The 23,770-nt window shown below is 42.9% G+C and overlaps 2 protein-coding genes across 2 annotated transcripts in view; both read left to right on the top strand.

Annotated features, from left to right (window-relative positions):
• Positions 1-4,601: 4,601 nt before the first annotated feature.
• On the top strand, positions 4,602-16,805 carry dis3l2 (DIS3 like 3'-5' exoribonuclease 2). Its single transcript, XM_035633797.2, has 21 exons — positions 4,602-4,725; positions 5,277-6,028; positions 6,125-6,255; positions 6,685-6,738; positions 6,987-7,088; positions 7,175-7,349; positions 7,509-7,573; positions 8,427-8,656; positions 8,750-8,923; positions 9,094-9,173; positions 9,528-9,640; positions 9,800-9,907; positions 9,992-10,225; positions 11,283-11,362; positions 11,539-11,722; positions 11,973-12,059; positions 12,354-12,501; positions 12,736-12,866; positions 13,237-13,341; positions 13,708-13,812; positions 14,522-16,805. The coding sequence occupies exons 2-21, from the start codon at positions 5,290-5,292 to the stop codon at positions 14,621-14,623; spliced, it is 3,147 nt and encodes a 1,048-aa protein (XP_035489690.2). The 5' UTR covers positions 4,602-4,725; positions 5,277-5,289; the 3' UTR covers positions 14,624-16,805.
• Positions 16,800-23,770, top strand: part of LOC118310666 (unconventional myosin-VIIb-like) — a 23,456-nt gene continuing 16,485 nt past the window's right edge. The window contains exons 1-11 of the mRNA XM_035633796.2: positions 16,800-16,928; positions 18,489-18,618; positions 18,746-18,822; positions 19,057-19,158; positions 19,283-19,435; positions 19,986-20,054; positions 20,164-20,279; positions 20,420-20,547; positions 20,714-20,856; positions 21,198-21,311; positions 21,418-21,571. Of these exons, the coding sequence (XP_035489689.2) occupies positions 18,811-18,822; positions 19,057-19,158; positions 19,283-19,435; positions 19,986-20,054; positions 20,164-20,279; positions 20,420-20,547; positions 20,714-20,856; positions 21,198-21,311; positions 21,418-21,571 (991 nt within the window). The 5' untranslated portion in view covers positions 16,800-16,928; positions 18,489-18,618; positions 18,746-18,810. The remainder of the gene's footprint in view (positions 16,929-18,488; positions 18,619-18,745; positions 18,823-19,056; positions 19,159-19,282; positions 19,436-19,985; positions 20,055-20,163; positions 20,280-20,419; positions 20,548-20,713; positions 20,857-21,197; positions 21,312-21,417; positions 21,572-23,770) is intronic.

Raw genomic sequence — 23,770 nt, 5'->3', positions numbered from 1 at the left:
TGTCAGTGATGATGACGATGGAGGAGCTTGCCTGGATATTAGAAGGTTGACAAGAATGCCGTAGAGAACGAAAAGAGACACGTCTGCGTGTTCTATTAAACACCTCATTGTGTTCCCAAGATGGCCAAAAGTTTGTGGACATGTGGACAAGGCTCCAATATGTGACTGCTGAACATTGCAATTGAATTATTGTCTAAATTGAGGCAGCAGACGCAAAGTCGGCAGATATAAAGTCTCAACTATAGATCAAAAAACGCAAAACTCTGAAACCTTTACATTGAATAATAATAATAATAATAATAATATATTTAATTTTTAAAGTGCTTTTCATGAGCCTGTTAGAGAGATAAAGTATAACAGAAACAAGTATACATAACAATGTTGCCACATAAAAGTGCATGTGGTGGTGACGATTTAGGAGGATGGGGGAACTGCCTGGCAACTATGGACAGAATCGAATAGAACACAACAAAATACGCTCTGACTTTCTGCGTTCATTATATGGACAGAAGTATATGGACGCCCTCCCCTGCGGGAAAACTTTCCATTTGACTTTAGATACTGGTGATGTTGGCCACTGACACTGAGTGATAAGACCTGCAGATCGCAGTCTGCATTTGAATTCACCTCAGAGGTGTGTTGCTGGACAGGGTTGCTGCTCTGCGGAGACCAGCCAAGATCTTTAACACCATACGTGGGGAATATCATTTCCTCATGGTGTTGGCCACACTCTAATATCATTGTATGCTGTGACATTAAGATTTTACTTGTTTGTATCTAAGACGCCAAGTCAAAGTTTGATGGCAGCTGTGGCGCAGGAGAAAGAACGGGTTGTCGACTAATTAAAAGGGTTGGTGGTTTGATTCCCAGCTCATCCACTCCATTGCCTTTGTGAGAATGAGCCGCATGACTGACAGACAAAGTGCTGAATATAGAAATGCTGTATGAATTTCCCCTTTGGGGACAGTAAAGATATCTAATCTGATCCAACGTGTGTGATATTTTAGCTGTGCTGTAAGGCGCTCGGAGTGATCGATAAGAGCAGTATGGATGCAGTCCATTCACCGTATGGAAATTAATAACAGCCCCAGCCTAACAAAGAGGTGTGAATATACAGTGAAAAAGTATGTTATATACAAGTATATGACTGAAATATGAACAATGAAAGTCAGAAAGGTTTTATATTGCGTGCCACTCACTCTCTACTCGCAAAGACTGACTTCTATACCTTGTTGTTTCCATACTTCATGAGTCTGTGTGTTGTTGTGTGTGTCAGTCCACCTGCGGGTCTCCTCTGACATACTCCAGTGCAGATCAGGAGTCAGACTGCCTCAGACTGTAAATGGTCATTGCGGTTCGCCGAGGTGACTCGCAGGCCGTTGCCATGGCAGTGGAAGGTGATGACCACAGAGATACCCTCGATCTCGCTGTGTTGAGAAAGGTAGCCATGGCCCTGCAGTATCTACAACTGTTGTACGCCTCGCACACACACACACACACACACACACAAACACACACACACACACACACACACACATACCTTTCAGCCTCATACTTTAACATGTGATGATGCAAAAGGTAGACGGGCAGCCCTCAACGGAGCAGACTCTACTGACGTGACAGTACTCGTAATACACATAAACCATCACTATCACTAATCACTAACTTTAATTCACTTTGTACATTGATGTAAATAACGAAGCAAACCTCCAGGCTCCACGGGAGATACGTCCACGTTGTGGAGCTGGTGAGTCAGGCAGGCAGGCAGGCAGAGGAGGAGAGACGAAGGGGGGGGGGGCATCAGAGGGAAGGAGACGAGAGGCTGTGCAAAGTGACTTGCCCCCTCTATTTCATCTCCTCATACAAGCTGCACTGCCTCCCCAGGACTGATCAATATTTGATAGTTATTTTGCCGCTTCATCTGCATGCTTTACAACTTGGGTCTGTGCGACCGCAACAGTGATAGAGCCTCATGCTGTACAGTACCAGCCGTTCCTTTCACCCACGCTCTCTGTTCTCCCAGACGTTCCTTTAGATTGCCACTGAAAGGAGCAAGGAAAGAGGGGAGGAAAAGTCTTATGCTCAAAAGAAGTTGTGTTTGAAGTAAGATGAATGGTGCTGGCCAGGCCAAAATAAATGTCTTAGCTAAGAAAAGTTTACAATGTTGTTTTTTGGAGAGCATCTTTTATTTGAAAAAAAATATATTCGTTCAAACACTTTCTTGGGAGGAACTGGACAAGGCACCAATAGCCATCCCTTTGTGTGTGCGTGCGTGCACGTGTTTTGCCGCAGGAGGAAATCTCTCAGTTTATTGACAGCAAACCAATCTTCAAATGCTTAAGATGTTCTCCAAATCATATTGAGCAACATGCCTTAATCCGTATCACACTCGTATCTGATTAGAATATTTAAAGGTATGAATAACCACATCTTCTGATGTCCAGTTGCAAATCACATCCCTCCAGTTAATGTGCCAATGTACGGTGGAAAAGGTGTTGGAGTGTCAGTGGGAAATATTTCCAGATGTTGGCTGTGCTGTTGGTTGATGTATAGATCTCGTAGTACAGTAGGAATGTAGGAACATATGGCTTGGTGTGTTGATGGGGGGTTATGCTTACGGGGTACTATATATATGTGGCCGTGTCTCCTGATGACACCGGGCCGAGTTTTTTTGAGTTTCGAACTGTATTTGTCACATATTTTTTTACAGCTCAACCAGGACCAATTAGATCACATCATAGGTTCAAAGGCTCAGAGAGAAAAGAATAAATAAAATAAGATTACACTTTATTATCAGAATGCTCTTCAGAAAATGTTATTTCGTCCCAAGACGTTCACTGTTTCACATAAATGACAATGACAGAAAAACATACAAATAAACAACAAAGCAAATTCACATATAGATTTATTGCACCACATGTTATGGATAAGTGGCTGCTGTGCAATCCATAATATCACTCCCTTTAACATTAGTGCTTGGTCCACACAGGCCTATACTACAGATTGAGATACTGAGGAACAAATTCTTCAGTCTGACTGAAGAACAAATATTCTTCAAATAAGATATGAGATGGGCCAGATGTGATTTCACCAGAGACAACATTCTTCTAGAGCATGTGGAGAAACTGACCTTTAAATTAGTTCCACCAGGACTCAGCCCGAGCAAACGAGCACGCAACTTAGGAGAAGCCTTTGATTCAGATTTGAATTTCAAAGCTTGTGTCCAGTGTGTCACAAAAAACGCATTTTATCATTTGAAGAACATTTACCAAAGCTGGACCATTTCTCTCTCAGAGCAACACTGAGAGACTATTTTGTGCTTTTATGACAAACCGGTCGCAACCATCTCCTTTCTGGTCTTTTGAAAGAAGACAATTAATCTGCTTGAATGAACTCAAAACTCTGCCGCACGAGTGCTGACTGAGACCAAAAGGAGAGCACACATCATCTTTACATTGGCTACCAATTAGCTTTCAGGTGTCTTTAAATTCAGCCTTTACAAACTCATGATGTTGTTACCTTCAATCACGTGACAGTTATGATTTATATCAGCTAAAACATAATATGTATAGTGTCCTTGATCATGCAAAGCTCCCACACGACTCACTCCTACTGACGGCGACTGTGAGTGTGTGTGCGTGTTTGTTTGATCTGCGTGCATGAGGGCGAATAATTGTTGCACGAGATCCTGGGCCTTTTTCCAGTTGTGACATGACAACCTCATCTGAATCATTCGCGCAGATGTCGGAAAGATGCAACTGACCGCTCACACACACTACACACATACTCATACATGAAAAACACTCCCACTGTCCTAGGGGGAATCATTGAGAGGGATGTGTTTGTGTGCGTGTGTGTGTGTGTGTGTGTGTGTTTGTGTCTGCGTGCGTGCACGCTTAGAAGAAGCTCTCATGAGTTGTCTTGTACTATGCGATCAATGCAAGTGTGAACAGAAACAGACAACTGTGAAATCAACTTGTCAGCAGAGAGGAGAGAACCCCCAGCAAATGTAGGGGGGAACTAGGAACTATATACATCCTGTACACACACACACACACACGCACACACACACACACACACACACACACACACACACACACACACACACACACACACACAGACAGTATGTCTCTCTGATGATTTGGTCGCTGCTGCCCCCTAAAGGTTGCTCATGGGCCTCTAGTCACCATGACCACTTTATTTCCATTGGTTCTTTAGAGCACTGTTCGGTTGCATTCACGGTGAACACTGGAACAATGACATAACAACGACATGACGATTACTTTTATACAAATTGGACATCACCAGTGGCCATAGATAATACCAGTGGTCATTTTACTGGGTTTCCAATGGTCATTCCATGTATCAACTCACCCAGAATTCATAACTTCTCCAAGTTCATGTCGTAAACATTTGTTAAAAAAATAAATTAAATAACAATAATAATGATTTGAAATCTTTCATCAAAATCGTTGGGGCCTTGCAATATTATTTTATTTATGTACAATTACAGCGTTTTCTTTTGCAATAATAAGATATATTATAATTTTATAAGATACATTTTGACCTAACGTTTCAGTGCGACGGGCGGATTGCGACATTTCCGACTGCCCTCAAACGTAACCTATTTATGACCATTCGTGACAACGGGAGCAGTGAACGTAACAGTTAGCATTACGCTCTGAGCTACAGCTAAATACAAAATACAAGACCCAGTGGAAAGAGGTAAAGTTTAAAACGTTGAGTCTTACGGCTTACCTGTATTTGTCGTTTTATCCTCGTCAAGGGTCGTGGTCGGTCTGTCGTGCTAGTAGTTACTCAACCCCACGGAGTTGCATGTTGCTAGCCGATGCTAGCCAGGCACTGCTAACGTCTGTTTAGAAACGCTGGACAGCGGCTAGCTGCTAGCTAGCGTGCGCTTGGAAATAACTTCAAAACCGAAGACGGTGGGATGACACACCTCTTCTTCTTCTTCTCTGATATAGATGTAATCATCATCCCGAGGAGGGTTATTGTAGCTAACATTAACTGTGTAAATTGACAGTCATGTTTATGGTATGGAATTATGATGTAAGGTGAGTGGTCTTCTCGGCAACAAGTCAGCTGAGGGAGAGCTACTTTCTTTTCACCAAACGAACTTTGGATAGCGATCTCCACATTTCTCTGCATATTTTGAATTCACTGATTGGTGTTTAATTAAAGCTTCCTTGTCTGAAAGTTCTGTGTATTGACTCAGCACTGACGGAGTGTACTTTTTTTCTTCTTTTTTTCTCCAGAGGCAGCATCTTTATGGATTGCCATATGGATTCTCCTCGGCAATCTATGAAGGCTCACCAGAATCGAGAGCAGAAGCGCGGCCAGAATCAGATGGCTGCCCCTTCTCAGAAAGATGCCTATGCCAGACTTCTCAGCCAGCACCGCAGCAGCAAGTTCAGTTTGTATCTGGAGCAATACTCAAATGACTTGTCATTCCAAAGGGAGGCAAACCCGCCGAGCGCGCTGCTCAAAGCCCAGAGCGACAGGCTGAACATCCCGCAGCGGCGAAGGGACCAGGTGCCCAACGATTTCTCCGATTCCAGTGACTTCTCCCCCACCTCCTTGAAAAGTAAAGGAGAGACGTATATGGAGAGGCTGAGCAGTCCCGCCGCTCAGCAGGACTGCGCCAGGAAGCAAGATGCATCCGACAGGCAGCGGCGTGGACAAAGAAGGGACACCACCACCAGCCAAGACGGGGACATCGAGTCCGGTGAGGAATTCAGCTCGGTCACACCCAGTGACTCGAACAAACAACTGAGGCAGCAGCAGCAGCAGCAGAAGAAAAACAAAGAGGCATTTGTCGTATCACCCCAGTCCCCAAATAAAGCCGGTGCAAGTGGACAGGAACAGGAGAAGATGAAGAAGCCGAAGAAAAAGAATCTGCCCCAGCAGCCGGAAGAAGAGAAGAGCAAAGACGGGCCCGGGGTTAACGCTCAGCTGTCAAGGCCCAAGTCTCCTCACGGTAAAGACAAGAAGACACAACAGCCTAGAGGTAAATTAGAGGTTTGACTTTGAGACGTTGATTATGAGGTGATGACAGATTTTGATGGATCTAATCACCGAGACATTTCTTCTTCTTTTTTTTCAGCTTCGACAACCAACTCTCCTGCGGACAAAAGCAAGAACAAAGGGGGCAAAGGATCAAAGAAACAAGTGTTCGAATCCTACATGACGTCGGAGGAGGTTTCCCAAGGCCTCAAACGAGGAGAGCTCATTCAAGTACAGTGTAACTGTATAATTACACAATTACACGGGGTGAAATGGCGTGTACATTCTCATAATTGTATTTAATTATGATTTTGTGGAGTGGAAATTTAACGATTCGTATTTTGGGTCTCATTTAACTCACAGATCCTCCTATAGTCTTAATGCAGTGTGTATACGGTGGAATACATTGGGCCCCAAGTTTGCTGTACTGTAATGGTATCAAATACAAATTCATCCATAAATATGTAATATACAGGCTCAAAAACTTAGAGAAAATTTAAGCATTGATACTGAACACGGTCATTTCAATGTCCAATAATTCAGCACGGAACAGGCATGGAGCCTGCGGAACCGGTGGCAGATGTCTGTGTGTCCCTCTGTGATGATAATCCAGCCTTTTGGCTGAAGTCTATAGTCATATTCTGCATATTTTCTCCGCAGGGACAATTGAGAATCAACCCTAAGAAGTACCAGGAAGCTTTCATCCCGTCTCCTGTAAGTTTTATTGAGCTATATTATTATATATCAATGTTATTTTGAGGTATAAATGTTCTGTTAATATATGTGACTAATTTTTCCTGCCTCATTAACCTGTTTTGTTCCGTTTAACACTTGGTTGCTATCCTGTAGTAGATGTGGCTTAGCGTGTGAGTTAATTGTGTTGCCACTACCTTATCATCCATTCTTGAAGAATCAGAAGTTAGGAGGGGAGGGGGTGAATGATCTCTTGTTTGTTTCCGCAGAATGACAAGCGGGATATATTTCTGGATGGGATTGTATCCCGCAACAGAGCGCTGAATGGAGACGTAGTGGTGGTGCAGGTCCTACCTCCAGAGCAGTGGAAGGTAAACCGCACACTTGTCTATCTCTTAACAGTGTACTTTTTTTAGTTTGAAGCTCCACGTTGCAAAAACTTTCTGTTTCTGAGTAGGTGGTGAGGTCAGACACTGAGTGTGAGGGTGCCAGTGAGTCGGAGACCAAGAGGGAACACGTGGTGCAGAAGAAATTGGAGCGCACGCCCAGGCCTGATGTCATTGTGGAGGACCGGTATAACGACCGGGATGAACTCGTAAGCAAAGTTCAGAATATCGCCCTCAGCGACAAAGGTACTGTGAAAGAGTAGTGAATGTAGCAGCCTTTGCAAATCTAAACCGAATGTTTTGAATGTTTATTTACAATATTGAAAAGTGTCAATGCACAGATGACCTTCAAAAATAACAGTTCAGCTAATTTCTTTTATTTTTCCTCTCATATCTTGGAAACAGGGAGACCTCTGGAAGACACCTCGATCCCACGGTCCGTTGGTGAAATACTCCAAAAGACTGCAAAAGTGAGTTTCTGCTCATCTGTTGTAATGGAAAAACCGATTCAGTTGAATCAGGAACAAGGAGTTCCTGGATGGATTGAGCAGAAGTATTTATCACAAGAGCCCAATATATTGAGGAGATTTCTGGTTGGATACACAGATCAACAAGTGGTCAGTGCATGGCACCCCGTAGACCTCCCAACCCCAGGTCTCTGTGGGTGTGTTTAGCTCTCTCACAATAATGTTCATCATCAAACAGACAGAATAGCTCCATAGTAATCCTCTGTCACAACATGTCTTTCAACTATGATCTAAATTCTGCAAATATGACGCCCAGAGACCGTCCCGGCCAAAGATAAGATGACCTCGCTATTGCTCATTTTTATAGTCTCTCTGAGAGGAAAGGAGAGAAATTCCTCTACATCTGTTACTCTTTGTCTCTCTCAACCCTTTCCTTCCACTGACGTACCCCCTGAAATAACCACACTAAAAACTGTAAATGTAACACAAAGATTTAGACTGCTCTCTAACCTTGATCAAAACCAAAATGAAGTAAGCTGAGCTGCCACCCGTGGCAGAAACTTCCTTTGTTCGGCTCCTTCACAATAAAACAAACCCACGCTCGCCTCTTTTGCCTCTGGAGCTACAGTTTGCATTCAAATACCCCAGTGGTTCTGCTTGTTATTTCTCTTGTTCCTCAGCAGCACCTTTTCCTTGTGTTTCTTGTGCGCATTATATAGTTTTGTTAAGAACAGAACTGTGATTTTGGAGGAAAAAAACCCAAATGTAACTGTTATGATCCATCGGTTGTGATGCCAATGTGCTGGAATTGGATTCCTCGCTGTATTTACCCTCGTCCTGTCGTCTGGTCTGCCAGGTGGTGTACATTGTTGAGAAGAAACACTCGAGGGCAGCGACAGGCTTCCTGAAGTTCCTGCCAGACAAGCCTTTTGCCATGTTTGCCCCTGTGGACCACCGGGTGCCACGGATTAACGTTCCCCTGGCCGACTGTCCCCTGGACTTCAGTTCCCGCCCGGGCGACTACATCAGCACGTTGTTTATCTGTCGCATCACCAACTGGTCGACCGACAGCAACTTTGCAGAAGGGTGTGTACGGATACAAAATGCTGTTACAGTAACTGTATAACTCTGGTCTACCAACCATCCTGATTGTCGCCAAATGTACCCCCCCCCCCCCAGTCGACTTGCTAAGACTCTGGGTCAAGCTGGAGAAATCGAGCCGGAGACGGAGGGCATCCTGACGGAGTACGATGTGGATTTTTCCGAGTTCTCCGATGAGGTGTTAGACTGCCTCCCCAAGAACCTGCCCTGGACCATTCCACCTGAGGAGATGAAGAAGAGGAGAGACCTGAGGTACGACTGTGAAAATTATTATATGCATATGCTCTCTGAATGTGAACATGCTATATGAGCCAGATATACAGTAAAATGGGGCTACGGAAAATTTCTAGCAAGTGTATCAAACCTAATTTTGGCCATATATCCATACAATATGATTGACAGTGTTGTTTTATCACTTGTAGGAAGGAGTGCATCTTCACAATCGACCCCGCGACCGCCCGAGATCTGGACGATGCTCTGTCCTGTAAACAACTCCCAGATGGTAAACTGCCTTGTCACACTAGGAGCCCTTTTCCACCACTTTCAGCGGTTCTTTGCCATCTACCAGTTTTGGGTGGAACCATTGTAATCAAAGCCTGGAGTAGCCAGACTAATACGTTCATTTACGATTTCCAAGAGGCGTTACCAACGGACGAAGACGAATCGCGAGATGTCTGTTGAGCAACACGAACGATTGGTACGCGATCCAGACTGGAGCCCGTTCCCTGCTGGTGGGAAAAGGGCTACGAGTGACGATGATGACTTCTGATTAGAGATGGATGATGCTCATAATGAAAGATTGTGTTCGCAAGAGGTTTTGCTCACAGTATGTTTTTGTTGGATATTTTCAACACAGGAAACTTTGAGTTGGGAGTCCACATTGCCGACGTGAGTTATTTTGTGGAGGAGGACAATTCTCTGGATTCCATTGCCAGCCGAAGAGCAACTAGTGTGTACATGGTTCAAAAGGTGAGTGCTCCCAAACACTTTGTTTTCACAAAGAACTAGCTGACTCAGCAGTCCACGTTTGACTGATGTTTCTGCCAGTCTCTGTTGTAGCCTGATAACTATGATATCTTGGATTTTAGTTTATTTCTCAATGTCTTAATATGTTATGTCATTGTGTAGGTGATCCCCATGTTACCCAGGCTGCTTTGTGAGGAGCTGTGCAGTCTCAACCCTCTCACCGACAGGCTCACTTTCTCCGTCATTTGGAAGATCACACCCGAGGGGAAGGTACAGTATGATCCTATAAAACTGATCAACCCGTAAGAAAGGCTCTTGTGTAGAGGGATGAATGTGACGCTTCACTCGCTCCAGATCCTGAGCGAGTGGTTCGGCCGCTCGGTGATCTGCTCCTGCGTGAAGCTGAGTTACGACCACGCTCAGAGCATGATCGAGGCGCCCGATAAGATGTTCTCAGCTGAGGAGCTGCCCCCCGTGGACCCCACGCACCCCATCGATGAGATCCACCAGGCCGTGCTCAACCTGCACTCCATCGCCAAGAACCTCCGGGCTCAGCGCTTCTCAGGCGGAGCCCTCAGACTCGACCAGGTTAGTCTGAATATTCTGCGCTGTCTTTTTAATGTACTATACACTGGTGCGAATCAGAGATGTCAGGAAGAGAGTCTCATACTCCCAAACTCTCAGCTTATTGGAGGTTTCAGTAAAGGCCCATACAGTGTAGAATGTTCATTTGTTAATAGGAAGTTCATGACAAGTGCTTGTAAAATAACTTCATTACGTTACGTTTATTCAGCTGATGCTTTTTGTCCAAAGCGATTTACAATAAGTTGCTTTAGTTGTAATTTGAGCTGCGACAAACTGGAGCAAAGTGATGACTTTAAATAATGTAACCAGAAAAGATATTTTCAGACATTTACCAGATTCTGAAAAATTTAGTTTTGCCTTTCACATATGATGATCACATCAGGATGTTGTCTGAGTCAGACGCGTTCACACCAACAGGAACGTTTCTGGATCATTCTGTGGTGTCTGGTGGAGACAGGATGTGACATTAATTCCGTTGCGTGGAGCAGTGTTCATGTTTACAGACATCAAAATGGCCACTTGCTCGCTGTGAATTTTCCAGAGTTGTCCGCGCTGTATTTCCACAAGGGTCACTCAACTATATTACAAAAATCTTACTAGAGGGCTGGCAGGAAAAGTTCCAGAAAATGCCCAGAGAAACATCTGCGGACATTAGCGTTCTCACTTACAGCCCCTCTGGAGAAGTTCAGGAAAATGTCCAGACTTTAGACATTAAGAAGATGTATTAGATGTCGCTTGAACTATTAGTATCACAGAATGTAGTGGATTTGTATGTGTCACTCTAATTCCTTATTTGTTTAACAATCTCTATTAATCTGTCTGTGTTTGGTTGGGGTTCCTTTCATAATGGTACATTCTGTGCCACTGCTGATGGTTTTGATACTTCTCCCTTTTATTTTAATTATGAAACATAACTTGACAGTCACCTAGAAGAGATTTAACAGGACTATATATGATGTGATTAACATGATATAACCCAGCAATAAACAAAAGCCAGACTATTCACTTTGTAATCATTCCAGCATTATGTAGTCTTCATGCATTGTGTTCTTCGTTCCAGTTGAAACTGTCTTTTACGCTGGACAAAGAGACCATGATGCCTCAGGGCTGCTATGTTTACCAGTACAGAGACAGTAACAAGTGAGTAACAGAGTCTGTTTCCCTTCTGTTTGTCTTCCAAATGGGAACATATTTGACAATTGTTAAAATGCATTTTTTGATCAATCTGGAGTTTATTAATATCACTCTTCCTCTTTTCCTATATGTCTTACTTCTTCTCTGGCCATTTAAGTGTCGACCATAACTCTGTTCTCCAGGTTGGTAGAGGAGTTCATGCTGCTGGCCAACATCGCCACCGCCAACCACATCTACCGCAAATTCCCTGGGCTGGCCCTGCTCCGACGCCACCCTCCACCGAAAGCCAAGATGGTGGACGAGCTGCAGGAGCTGTGTGACCAGTTGGGCATTGACATTGACCTGTCCTCGGCAGGAGCACTGCACGTAGGTTCTCATAATGCTGATGTAGCCCGGTGTCCAAATCGTTGCAAAATAAAAAAGAGGGTTTTTTCCACGTTTGCCAGCTCTGTTGCATCATTGCAAAAGGAAAGGGTGACAATGTTGCACTTATAACCTGCAGTGAAGATTCTGCTGGACGTTTTCTGCTGTAAAATACTTTTTATCGTGTTGTATGTTGGTGTTTCCCTCTCCCAGTCATATCATTGCCATATTTAAATTTTTTCCCAACATGCAGAAGAGTCTCAACACTACTCTCGGTGATGACGAATATACCAGTGCCAGGAAAGAAGTGCTCACCCACATGTGCTCCAGACCCATGCAGGTCAGACCTCAGTAGCCACTGCTGAAAGAAGGAATTAAATTTAGAAAAAAATATTTCGCTTGATTATCAATTTTGTGTGGAATTTACTCATGCATGGAAACTGAAAAATAAAATTAAGATTAGTAAAAAGTAGTTGATAAAGTAAATGATAATTTTGCTTTAGGGGATTGAAAGGTGTGAAAACAACTTTAACATCAGCCTGTACTATCTAATATACTTGTATTATTGAATTCCCAGATTAAACATGATACGGGTCTCTGTGTGTGTTTAATCCGGGCCGTTGGTGTTTCCTAGATGGCGTTGTACTTCTGCACGGGCGTGGTGAAGGAGGAGCAGCAATTTAAGCACTACGCCCTGAACGTGCCTCTCTACACACACTTCACATCGCCCATCAGGCGCTACGCTGACATCATTATGCACCGGCTCCTGGCCTCTTCCCTGAGTGTGTACCGTCTTTACAGAAAGGCTCGCACACACACACACACACACACACACACACACACACACACACACACACACAGACATTTAAACAGATGACAGAACGCCTCGTTTGTTACTGACAATGCTTCAGCTGTGTTGCTAGTGTCGGAAGAGAAATGTAGAAAAGAACAAAGCGGCCTCAGATCTGCTCACACTTGTTTTGTTCATATCTGTCCTCCTCTGTTTTTTCACGCAGAGTGCGGGCCTCACTTGGGGCTGTCGACAGAAGAGGTGGAAAAGCAGGCGTCGCATTGTAACGACAGGAAGACGGTGTCGAAAAGAGTCCAGGAGCTCAGCTCGGAGCTCTTCTTCGGCGTGTTTGTTAAGGTGGGTAATGAAATAACGACACAAAAACACTTTCGTCTTTATTTTAACCAAAATACTTGGCTTTTTTATCCAGTATTTATCTGTTCTGTCCATGAATAACTCCCTCTGAGAATGTTTCACTCAAAAGCGGGAGGAAATGATTTTCTTATTTTCTCTGTGACATTTCTTCTTCGCAATTCTTCAATTTCATCTCCTATATTCTGTGTTGAGTTATGTTTCCAGCTCACTGTGGCTCGGGGCCTTGGTGCGATCACCGAGTTGCAATTCATCTAGTATCCTCTCCTCAAATAAAAATGTGTTCAGCAGTTCAGCTCGATGACTCAAATGTGATATAGTGTATAAGTCAAGGCTGGTCTGCTGCTCTCCACAGGAGTGTGGCCCCCTGGACTCTGAGGCCATGGTGATGGGGGTGTTGGATCAGTCCTTTGATGTGCTGGTTCTCCGCTACGGAGTTCAGAAACGCATCTACTGCAAGGTCAGCTGCAATTCACTCCCGTAACAGGCAGCGGATTTTAAATGGATTGTCGATTTCTGCATACTTGTACTTTTAGTTTCTCAGATGCAAATTCACTGTTCAACTTTATATGAACAAGTGTCCATACGCTTTGAAGTATACATATTTTGTGTTTTTAGATATAAAAGCTCCCCAAGGTCTTAATTTTTCTGCTGTTTATTGTTCTGTTGATAGTACAAGTTCACTTTTATTAAAAGAAAAGCTAACCGAGGCGAGAGAAACAAGGTGGTCCAGAGAGCAAAAGTTTGACCGTCCCAACGAGTCGGCGCCACATCAGCGTCTGGCCGAGTGACACTTTGGATTGAAACCGTTTTTTCTCGCCTTCAGTCTGTCTCGGGCCTGGACTCGTTTCGCCATCATAAGGTGGGGAAGAAGTCGGAGCTGACTCTGGTCTGGACACCAGATGACCTGGAGAAGGCTCCAGTAGAGCAGGTGAGAACAACGTGTTTGTTATCGTCTGGCCTGTAAATAGGTTATTTAAAATATAACTTAATAACAAATTTAAAAATTGAGAAAGGGATTTAACGTTTCATGGTAATCATGTACCCATAAAGTTAGCTCTTAAACATTAATATACAAGGAGATCATTCTTTAATAACAATAAAATAATAATATATGAGAGTTTTGAGGCACAGAAATACAAAACTACCCATATTCTTGTGTTGTATCCTATGAAGTATTAGACCTTTGTTGGATTGTTCTCAATAATTTTACAGCAAAAAGAAAATAATAATAGAAATCAACAGGAAAAGTTAAGATTGGTAAGTTGGAGTTCGACTAGCTACTGTAGCTGTATGGGTATAGGTATAGGATATTAAAATAGTTTAGATGATAATTAATCAACTCAAAACCCCCTTTTGAAGAAAGCATACAGTACATGACTGCCACTTCAAACTTTGTTTTTGTTATGCACTTTGTATTTCATGTAAGCGTCTTGAACCTTTTGTTATCTGTACTTGAGTAATTTGTTTTGTTCTTTTGTATTTGTTAAGCGTCTTTGAGTGTCTAGAAAAGCACTATATAAAACCTATATATTATTATTATAATTACCAACGTGGTTAGAAAATGTCCGTCAGTGAGACAGTGACAGTTCGTCATGTCAGTTTTAGTTCATCCTGTTCATTTGTTGTTTCCTCTCCAGATTATTTCAGTCTTCACTCTGGTGGACGTGCAGCTCCGAGCCGACGGCGCACCGATGAAATACAGCGCAGTGCTCAAGAGGCCCGGTGACAGCGACTCCTAAACACTGCGGTGTTTCCCCCGGAGCGCGCACACACACACACACACACACACACACACACACACACACGTACACAGGAGCTCAGAATTGCACCTTTAATTTAGTAAATTAATGGACTTGACGTGTAGTTTAGAAGCTGAGTTTAGTGTGAGTGAGGAAATTACCATCAGATCAGAGTCCGCTTACATCTGCAGTTTCAGTCTTGACATGAAGGACCAGTGGTCATTTATGTTTTAGCCTTTTACCTTTAAAAAAAAACCCCACACAGATCAAAATCACTGCTGCTCCTTTCCCAGATATATTTTAGTGTTAAAGATTTTTTCAATTTGCCTTTCTCTGGTTTCTATTAGTCTCTATAATACACAGACGTCTACAGGAAAGTGTGACATGTATAATTTTTGCAGGAACCAGGTGGGTAACGTTATGTTTTGGAAAGTGCCAATCTAAATCGCACGTATGGGTTAACATGTCACATCCATTCAAGCCAAAAAGAAGTGAGTAATGGCCAAACGTTCGGTTTTTTATTTGACTCAGTGTGGATCTCAAATTTAATTTGGGCTCAGTTCTGTCGGTGAAGGAACCGAGGCAGCAATGGCTTTAATTTCGCCGTTGATTTATTGACCTAATGAGGTCGGTCTTTACGTGATATAACTGTTGCACACTGGTTTATTGTGTGGAAACTGATCATTTTAAATTATTTATAGCTTGAGATCGGTGAGAGAAGAGGCTCATATCTTTGTGTTGGCAAACAACAGGGTGTAACACTCTGCTTATGTTTGCCGGTAATGTAATTAGTGGTGGATGTAGAGGGGGCTACATGGGGTATGATGGTACATCTGTGGCAGTAGAAGGTTTGACTACATCACATTCACAGAACATGTATAGGAACGTTTGCATATAGGAACAAAACTGCCACCTGCCACGCGTCATCTTTGACTTTTAATATCACCAGTGTGTATTTATATATTGTTTTATACAAGGGCCACAGTCGTGTCATTTTTTTTAAAAGGAGGGTTCTGTGGTTCTATAACCGCAGATAACTGAGTTGTTCTATGTGAGGCCAAAGCTTAATGATTTATCAACTCATTGTTACTGTTTTTTTTTATATAAAACATGGGAATGACTTGAATGTGAATTGCTGCTGAATATGTTTGGTGGCCTTAAGAACTCTAATAATTTCTTTCATGTTGACTCATGTGCTTTGGACTGCTTCCAACAATTATTTGTTTGTGGGCTTTTTTCTGTTTTTTTTGGAATGATCAGTACTTTATGAACCTCATAAATATAAACTGTGAATTTCGGGCTTACGTTAAAGGGGCAGTGAGCGATTCTAAAGCAATACACATTTTGTAAAAAATCAGCCAACATTTCCTCGTGCTCCGCTAGCTGTCGGTTCTGTGTGCGCAGAAAAAATCCCGGTAAACCGAAAACAAAAAAACGGTGCTGACCGCACCACACAACACTACGGGTGCAGTTTGTAAACATCAATTTCCGACGCGTTGAGAGACATGTTAGCGGGAGGTGCGGCAAGTGGTTATCACATCGGTCTCCCGTACCTGAGGTCGGGGGTTTGCGGCCCGGCCAGAGCAGTAAGATCACCACCACAACAACAACAACAACAAAGAGAGAAACTAGCTTTCTCCAAAATTGCTTACTGCCCCTTTAAACAAATGAACATACATAGGACTGAGTGTCATTACAACTGCACATTTTGAAATGGATGTGGGCCACAACTTTGTCAGTGTGCCTCTTTAGTTGTCGCTCCTTTTCACTCTGATTGAACGGTGCCATGTTGTTCTTAGGATTGTCAGATTTTTATTTTTTTGAAGCCTACCATCGAATGCTATTATTTAATTTTGTTTTACATCGTCTGAAAGTATTTTTTAAACCAGCGAGTGGTTAGTGGTCAAATTATAATTGTAGTTGTAAACGTGTTTGTGCGATTAGAATTAAATGAGTTAAATTAGGCTTCTCAAATTTGAAAACCTTTGAATCCAGTGAAAGCAAAAGAAGATTAAGGAAAAAAACGTCTGCGTGTCTTTAGCAAAGAGCACGCGCCCGTACTGTAACTTCCATTCTGGTTAATATTCAAAGAACATTTGTTTTCTCGGCTAAACCCCCGCACAAAGCGATAGATGTCACTGTCTCTAGGTAAATAAATACATACATGAAATCCATGGGAAAATTGACTCAGATTCTGTTTGTTTGTTTTTTTCTGAGCACCAGTTTTACCACAACTGAATTTTGGTGGTGATGTTAAAGTCACGGAGGACGAGGAGGGGAACACATTCTACTCCAGCACAAATCAGTGAGTGATCCCTGCTGCTGCTGCGTTTATGACTCCCACTCTAATGAACCACACACTCTGGCACTGCCCTCCGACGTTGAACTGTAGTGAATAAACACAGATAATCTGTTCTTTACTGCCAAGGAGTGTCGGTGATTAATCAACCCATAAACCCAGTCCAACAGTGTAACGTGGATTGTGATTTTCAGCGTATGTCACAGTTAATGAACAACATTATCGGGTACTGTATGTGCCACGCCCGGTGAAACATTTAATTCTCTCAAGTTTATTGTCCTCACACTTGGGGATTTTTTTTTCCTCCACTACCTGGCAACTACCTGGGGGACAAAATGGAGCATCTATCCGAAGTCTCCCACAAGAGTTAAAGAGCATGACAGAGATAAAAAGGGGGGTGGATTTTGGACTTATGTTCATCGCGTGGAAAAAAACAAACAGCTGTGAGCCTTTGTGGCTTATGTTGTCGAGACCTGTATGTGATGAAGCTAAAGGTTTAGCAACGGTAGCTCCCATGAGCTGCAGGTCATTCTGGACCACTGAAGGCTGTGACAGTAAAAGGCCTTTTTTTGTTTTTTTAATTTTTATTTTTTTTACTCCTGGTGCAATAAAACCCCTTGTACTATCTATAATCTATTCTATGTATATCTATTCATTTTTCATTTTAACTGAAGAAGATTGTTGTTTTCCTTTCAAATGTTACATGTCACTTTATAGTAAAACATACTTCCTGCCGTTATTACCTGAAAAGACTAATTTCATGACGTCATTCGGAATGAAGTCAAAGATCAGGCTGATCAGCGTTTGTGTCCAACGTCATTGACAGATTAGCGCCGAGAACATTTTACCATCACCGCCCATGTTGGCTATGTGCAGGAAACGTTTTCACTTTCGAACCACACAACCTCTTTGACTCCACTTTTTATAGCGGTGCAGATAAGTCAGCTGCCCGGTAGACAAATGTTTTCCCCCTGCGGTTTTCTAATAGTGGCTTTTAACCAGACACAGAAGGAAACTAGGCAGTTTATAGAAACGGGTCTAAAACCTGACTGATCCATAACCAACGAGTCCCTTTACAGGATATTACACAGACCATGGTTTATATGATAAGATGCACACACAGATAGCATTTTTCTCTTGGGCTCTAAATCTTGATCCTCCCTCAATTCAAATGATGATAAATCTCATATTTACAGCCTGAGATGCTCCGCAGTGTCTCATCTGAGCGATAACCTGTGTCCAAAGGTCGCACATAGATTAACTGCAACACACCCATCATGGTCATTTATATAAGTGTTGTTTAAGATCAATATATGGATGTGCTGATAACCTTCTAAAACTGTTTCAGAGTTGTATTTGTACAGCATGACAGATATTGATTGTTAACATTGTGGCAGAAGTTTCGTCCTACTGTACATACACATCAGACAAGATTTCAAATTTGAAGATTGGAGAGCTGCAAACGGATCGACGTGGCCGGCCGGGGAGACACCCCCCTCAATGACAAGACAGATATTCACCTCTGGGTAATTGATCGGTTTCTCTTCCTCTTCCTTCATATCACAGTAGGTTCAAAGTCAAAGTGCAATAAAAATCTGTCGTAGGAGGGCTGCGTTGAATCCTCCTCTGCGTTGGGACAGATTCGTGTCGGCCAGAAGACTGGGGAATTTCATGAGGATAACTGTTTAAGGATCAGGTATGCCTGTTACACTTAATGTGTTGTTATTCTGTTACCTATAGCTGTACTTTATTGGGAAAAGGGAAAACCTTCATTCTTAGTTGGGTATCACTGCAGATGGACAAAATGTCACTTCTTTTTTTAGGGGGGTGAAATTGCTCACCATTTGAATTTCTTTGTTCGGGCATTAGGGAAATCTGAAAATTGGCGATGCTGGATAAGGTAAGGCTGACGAAAAGTGACCGGTGTGTTGTGTTGTTGATAAGAATATTGCTTACCAGAGGGCACCATGTCATTGATTTCACAAAAGTGTCTTAATTCCCTCACTCCTTTAAATGTTTACAATCAATCGATACAGGTATTCCCAGGAAAATTCTGTAATATGACGGACAATTTAAATAAAACACAATGTCAGTGGATTTACTGATATGTTTACTGTGTTGTGGATGTTTTCAGGGGGACTGGGTGTGGGTGGACTCTGACATCGGGGTGCCCATCGGAGCCAGGCTCAAAGTGACGCCGTCTGGTCAGCGGCTACTGGTGGATGATGAGGGAAAGGTAAACATCCTCTGCTTGGCTTCTCACAGAGCTGAGTGATTATTGCTCAAATTAAGTATTATTTAGAAGAAAAAAAACATGGGATACAACTTCAGGTTTATTTTTATCCTTCGACCTCCTCCAGGAGCAGAGTTTGTCCCCGGAGCAAGAGGCCTCTCTCGGGATCATGCACCCGACGTCGGTGGAGGGTGTGGAGGACATGATAAAACTGGAGGACATGACCGAGGCGGGCCTCCTCAGGAACCTGCTGCTCCGACACAGACAAGGGCTCTTCTATGTAAGGCCCTGTCTGTAACACACACACACTAAACCCTTTCATTGTATATATGATGACATTTAAACAGCTCAAGTTCTTCCAGTTGTTTTCTGACTGCTGTCCAGCAAATAACCTTGAATAACTTAAACTCTCCAAGTCACAAAGTATAAAAAAAAAACCAGATCTTTCCAGGTATTAAGAAATTGTTAAACAAAGCCTTGAAAGTTATTGCAAACCATTCACACGGGTGTTAATGACCTCTAAACCCTCTGGCTCTTCAAAGCAGTATAAACTGTTACTGCTGTCTCTGGAGAATGGTGAGAAAGAGGCAAGTAACATAGAAAGACAGACTGTTTGGTCTGTAGGGTTCATCCCACAGCAAGATGAAGACCCAATCATTCGAAGATTTAAAAAAAACAACACAGTAGATTCATGATGGAAGACTAGCATGAACTCCAGTCATGAATCCTACCGAGCTGTAGTTTGGGATGAACTGGACAGATCTGCAAACTGCAAGTGCAACACATCTCTTGTTACTGTCTTTTGCAACTTTATTTTCTTATTTTTGCAGACCTACACAGGTTCGGTGCTGGTCGCAGTGAACCCGTACCAGGATTTCCCTCTGTATTCAGCTGAGCAGGTGAGACTGTGGCAAGGGCAAAGTGTGTGATTCAACAAACATCACAAAGGCATGAGCCTATAAAAATCGCAGGGCTGCGTTTTCATGTGTGAGTTGCGTTGTCCTGCAGGTGAAGTTGTATCACGGGCGGCAGCTCGGGGAACTCCCGCCACACATCTTCGCCATCGCTGAATCCTGCTACTTCAACATGACACGCAATCTCAGGAACCAGTGCTGCATCATCAGGTCAGGGCGGAGAAGACAACGGGGGGGAAAAGCCTTTTAACTGCTGCCAGTCGACAGGCCTGAATAGAATAAATTGTTTTGTGTGATACTTTTCCATCACTAAATCTTCTTTCTTCTTTTTTCTTTTATTTTTCTCTCAGTGGGGAGTCCGGAGCAGGAAAGACAGAGAGCACTAAGCTGATCCTGCAGTACCTGGCTGCAGTCAGCGGTGTGCACTCTGAGCAGAGGATCGAGGAACAGATCATTGAGTCCAACCCGATACTAGAAGGTACGGATGTATTTCAACATGAGCATTAAAAGGTTACCAGAACAACCTTTGACACAACTCTACAGCATAACACATGAGATGGGAATAAACTGGCTCGTTTAAGAATCCAGTAATGACACAGGGTACGTGCTTTAAATGTCCAAATTCTCCATTCTGGTTATTCCAGCGTTTGGAAATGCCAAAACGATCCACAATGACAACTCCAGTCGCTTTGGGAAATACTTGGAGATCTTCTTCAACCAGGACGGCGTGATCGAGGGGGCTCGCGTGGAGCAGTATCTCCTGGAGAAGTCTCGTGTCTGCCGTCAGGTGAGGCCATTCTGTCCAAACAAAGACAGTTCTTATCTCTCCAGAGAGGAGGGCAGGCCTTTACTGTAAACTTATAAAAGCATATCTGCTCAACTCTGGGTCATGTTAAACAAACACGCTATTAAACGTGTGTGGTGTTACAAACTCACGCTGGCCTACAGATAAAAAACCCAGATCATTTGAGTCACTGCAGTGAGCAGTAAAAATACATTTGAAACCGTACAAGTTCATATTTCTCTGTGATCCTTGTATTACTGGACAGAATAGGGTTTCCTTTCAAATGCCTTGTGTTTACATATCATATTTTTTTAACAATAACACTTCTCGCTCCACAACCTCAGGCACCGCAGGAGCGAAACTACCACATCTTTTATTGCATGCTGACAGGAATCACAGCAGAGCAGAAGAAAACTCTGAGACTCGGGGAAGCTAGGGAATACAAGTTCCTTACTAAGGTATTACCGTACCCATCTGCAGCTCATTGTGTCACATCACCCAAAGCAAACGCTACATTTTCTCCATCATTTTTTAATAATCTAAACCTTGTCTTCTGTGCGGCAGGGTGACTGTATCATGTGCGAAAGCAGGGACGATGCCAAGGACTACAGACACATTCACTCTGCTCTGAAAATCCTGACCTTCTCCGAAAACCAGTGTCAGGAAATATTCACGCTGCTGGCGGCCATCTTACACCTGGGAAACATCTGCTTTGAGGGTGAGAACGACCATTTTCTACAGTTTGCTCCTTTTTTTTTTTTTTAAGTTTATTTAATTTAAAGTCAAATTTATTTAAAGCCAACAGAGTCACAAAAATGTTGATAAAATAGAGGTGTACAATCAAGATGATAACACAACTCAACGTTTATATGACAAAGTTATCACAACAAGCAAACACAAAGTAATGAGCTACAGTGGAAAAGATAATTTGTGTAAACAGCAGTTGAAGAGGCATTGAGGCTAGTTTACTTGACTGCAGTGGATTAACACTCATCGATCACTTTATTACGAAGACCTGTAAATTTCAGTTTAGACATTTTATTAATCATTTTGCAAATCCTTTGCAGCTTACCAGTCCATACAGTCAGTTTCAACAAACACCGTCCAAACAATAGTTAAAAATATTAAATATGGCGAAGGAAACTTATTAAAAAGGCTTGGGACGGTTGCGATAATCATGAGCCTAAAATAAAAAGTATTAAAATAAAAGAGACAATAATCCAAGGCCATAATAAACCAATATAAAAGACAACAAGTCCAGTAGCCGTCATTTATGATAAGCATTGTTTGTGTTGAGCAGCCTAATAGCAGAAGGAATAAAAGACTTGATTAGTTCTCCTCACAGGCACATTCATTTGCTCATTAGTCTGATGGAAAAATTGACGGAGTTGAAGCTGACTCAGGAAGACGGAGACGTGGAAGTATTTATTACGAGAGCCCCATATATTTATCGAGGAGATTTTCTGGTTTCTTTACACTGATCAACAAGTGGTCAGTCCGTCGTGTCCCAAAAATATCCTCGGTCTCGGACAGAGTAGTGTCATCATTCCACAAACTGAATGGCTATCTCCGTAGTAATGCTCTGGCTGAGTATGTTCTATATTTGCCAAAGTGCTTCTTGGAAGATTTAACCTAAATTCTATGACACATCGAGAAGCCTTCAGGCTAACCACCGACTGTCTCGGCCCGCCGTAGATAAGATGACCTCCCGTAGTGAATGAAACACTCGTCTTTGCAGTCTCACAGAGAGGAGAGGAATTCCTCGACAATGAATGCAATTATCCCATCAGTGCAGTGCACAAAATCATGTTCACATCAAATATCAGAATGTTCATCAGTGACTTTGACCGGGGCTTGGTTGTTAGTGCCGGATGGGCTGGTTGGAGCCTTTCTGAAACTGATCTCCTTGGATTGTCACGTACATCAGTCTCTAGAGTTCTCTCCAGCGCATCCAAAAAAACATCCAGTGAACAGAAGTTCTGTGGACAGACACACCTTGTTCATGAGAAAGGTGAGAGCGGAATTGCCGGACTGGCTTGAGCAGACAGAAAGGATCCGGTAACTCTGACAAACACTCTCAACAATTGTGGTGAGCAGAGGAGAAGAATGAAGAACACATGAAAACGTGAGGCGGATGGGCGACAGCAGCAGCAGACGACCACATTGGGGTTTCACTTCTTCCAGCCAAGATCAGAAATGTGAGGCTGCAGTGGACAGGGACTCACCAACTCTGGACAGTTGAAGGCTGGAAAAACATACATTTCTGCCAAGGCTGCAGATGGTCGGGTCAGAGTTTGGCATCGGCAGCATGAATCCACGGACCCAATCTGCCCAGTGTCAACAGTCCAGGCTGTTGATGGGACTATAATGGTGTGGGGAATGTTTACTTGGCTCGCTTTGTGCTCATGAATACCAATCGATCATCGTTTGAATGCCACAGCCAATCGGCGCATTGTTGCTGACCACTTGTGTCCCATTGTGGCCACAGTTTAAAATCTTCTAATGGCCACTTCAGGCATGATAATGTACCACGTCAAAACAAAAAGTAACACTCGGGTTTGTTCGGTGGCCTGCCCAGTCGACAGATCTGAATCCAACGGGACGCCTTTGGGAAGTGGTAGAAAAAGGAGATTGGCATCGCGAAAGTGTAGCTGACAAATCTGCAAAAAATGATGTTGTGCAGTCACGTCTAAGTCGGGCAGAATCTCAAAGGAAAGTCTCCAACATCTTATGGAAACTATGCCACAAAGAACTGAGGGAGAAACTACCCAGTTTTAGTATGGTGCTTCTATTTTAGTAGTATGAAGCTAAATTCTCAGTGTCTGATATTAAGAAGAACTTATTCACAGAAATTGAATATATTCACCCTAACTATGTGTTCATATATGTATAATCACCTGCAACAAAGAACCAATGT

Source organism: Scophthalmus maximus, chromosome 5 (assembly GCF_022379125.1).
Source record: "Scophthalmus maximus strain ysfricsl-2021 chromosome 5, ASM2237912v1, whole genome shotgun sequence".
NCBI lineage: Eukaryota > Metazoa > Chordata > Actinopteri > Pleuronectiformes > Scophthalmidae > Scophthalmus > Scophthalmus maximus.
Note: the sequence above shows the minus strand (reverse complement) of the source record. Positions and strands in the feature narration are given on the sequence as shown.

Bases quoted from the DNA above. Each gene is read 5' to 3' on its own strand.
- dis3l2 (XM_035633797.2), top strand. From the start codon at position 5,290: ATGGATTGCCATATGGATTCTCCTCGGCAATCTATGAAGGCTCACCAG. The intron at 11,363-11,538 runs GTGAGTAACAGA...TCTGTTCTCCAG, and splicing joins CAGTACAGAGACAGTAACAA to GTTGGTAGAGGAGTTCATGC. The intron at 13,342-13,707 runs GTCAGCTGCAAT...TCTCGCCTTCAG, and splicing joins AGAAACGCATCTACTGCAAG to TCTGTCTCGGGCCTGGACTC.